The sequence below is a fragment of the Centropristis striata genome, unplaced genomic scaffold (genome assembly GCF_030273125.1).
Source record: "Centropristis striata isolate RG_2023a ecotype Rhode Island unplaced genomic scaffold, C.striata_1.0 Scaffold_29, whole genome shotgun sequence".
NCBI classification, from domain to species: Eukaryota; Metazoa; Chordata; class Actinopteri; order Perciformes; family Serranidae; genus Centropristis; species Centropristis striata.
This window is the reverse complement of record NW_026739045.1, coordinates 85277-87500: the sequence shown is the minus strand read 5'-3', so window position 1 is coordinate 87500 and position 2224 is coordinate 85277. Positions and strand designations below refer to the sequence as shown.

The 2224-nt window shown below is 33.6% G+C and overlaps 1 protein-coding gene across 1 annotated transcript in view; it reads left to right on the top strand.

Annotated features, from left to right (window-relative positions):
• The window catches only part of LOC131968011 (phospholipid phosphatase 2-like), a 9076-nt gene extending 8312 nt beyond the window's left edge, over window positions 1-764 (top strand). Inside the window, exon 5 of the mRNA XM_059328757.1 lies at window positions 228-764. Coding sequence (XP_059184740.1) covers window positions 228-377 — 150 coding nt within the window. The 3' untranslated portion in view covers window positions 378-764. The remainder of the gene's footprint in view (window positions 1-227) is intronic.
• Window positions 765-2224: the final 1460 nt, after the last annotated feature.

The following is a 2224-nucleotide window of genomic DNA, read 5'->3' as shown; positions in this document are numbered from 1 at the left end:
CCGCGGGGGCCGGAGGCTCGTAAAACAATAAATCAAATGAATAGCTTATATTACATGCAGTATCCATCTATTAAATAAATTATAATAATAAATACAAATAAATTCAATATCTATATGAAGCCATTTAAAAACGACCCTAAGCATCATTTTCTGCATTATATGTTCATTAAAAAGCTTTTCATTTAGCTGTTTTCAGATCTCTGACATGTCCGTTCCTCCTCCTGCAGGTCCGTTATCAGTCCGACTTCTTTAAGCAGCGTCCTCCTCACTGCACGGCCAAAGAACCAGCAGAGATCGAACATCTGGAGCGTAAACCCAGTCCTCAGCCTCCAGACTCCCAGCACGGAAACCACTACAACTACCCCAGACAAGTATGAGCTCCTCCTCCTCCCAGCAGCTCCTCCTCCTCCTCCTAACCTGGCCTCCTCCTCCTCTAACAGCAGCTCCGTTACCACAGGGACTGAAACAGAACAAACCACTAAATCCAGACTAGACCTGCTCCAAACAACTTTCACCGCTATAAAAACTCAGATTCCCTAAAACCTGTTGGAACAGAAGCTGTGTGTGTTAGTCAGGGTGTGTGTGCTGCAGAAATATGTGTGAGTGTGTTTTTGTGTACATGTGTAGCGTGTTTGAGAGTGTGCAATTATATGTGTATGCAGTGATGTAATGTGATGTATTTTTATGATCTTTTCTGTTTTTAGTGAAGCGTTTCCTGTTTGTGGGGGAGATTTTATGCTGAAAAGTGAGCAAAGACTGTAAAAAAAAAAAAAGGTGTTTAAAAACCAGATCAAACAGTAAATCTGAGGGAAATGATCTTGCTGCATGGACAGATAATTTACCTTGACAAGATTTATTAAATTAAGATTATTAAATCTAGAAATAAGCATGTTGAACACTTAAAATAATAAATTAACTCTTCAAACAAGATGAATTAAAAAAGCTTTAGATTTAGAAATGTTAGATAATTTATCTTGTTTCAAGAGTTAATTTTTTATTTTAAAGACAGTTTTTGTTATTATTTTTTTTTGTTTTTCTGATTCTTTTTTTCTGACAATTTTTTCTGTTTTTCATGGTATTTTTTTCTGTTTTTCTGATTCTTTTTTTCTGTTTTTCGGAGTAATTTTTTTTGTTTTATTAAAAATAGAAATAAGCATGTTGAACGCTTAAAATAGGAAATTAACTCTTAAAACCAGATAAATTATCTAACATTTCTAAATCTAAAGCTTTTTTTAATTCATCTTGTTTGAAGAGTTAATTTCTTATTTTAAGTGTTCAACATGCTTATTTCTAGACTTAATAATCTTAATTTAATAAATCTTGTCAAGGTAAATTATCTGTCCATGCGGCAAGATCATTTCCCTCAGATTTACTGTTTGATCTGGTTTTTAGACCTTTTTTGCAGTTTAAAGACTGCCAAAGAGATCTGTAAATTTCAAAAAACACCAGCCAAAGATTTCTTTTTTAGCCTTAAACAGAGTGTCAAACCCTCGGAGGCTGAATGTTTTTAACTTTATAACTTTGTGCAGTCATTTAAGACTTATTTTACACTGGAGCTCCATTATATATTAGAAAATATCTGCCTGTCCCTGCATCGTTGCTCATGTTCCTCTGTATTTTAATGTCTCTAGAGGATATATGCACATGTAATGGACTGCTTTCACTATATATATAATTTTTGTATAGTGCTAACATTTTTATTTTGTTTATTACTACTGTATCTAATAAACTGTATAGCTTTTTAACCCTGTGGAGTCCAAAAGCTCCAAATAATGCAGACTTGTTGCCTCCATCAGAGTATAAAACAAAGCAGCGTGGAGCCCTACTGTACATTTACCTCTAAAGTTCTGGCTGTAAACTCCATGAGGCCAGTTTCAGTTTGATGATGATATACCAAGTAAAACTGGAGACAAGCTCAAATAGATTTAGTATCAAATGATAGAACTGGATGGAACCCTCTTATATGGTAGATTTGACACATTTACAATTCTTTATTGAGCATGATAGTGTTTTGAAAGTAGAAAAAAAAGATTTAAAATCACATTTTATGTTGGACTAAAGGACTAAAAAAGACACAAAATGACCAAAAAAGACACAAAATGAGAAGAGAGAAGGACAAAAAAAAACCCACAGAAGACACACAATAACTAAAAAAGACACAACAAAAGACACAAAATGACCAAAAAGACACAAAATTACTAAAAAAGACACAAAATGACCAAAA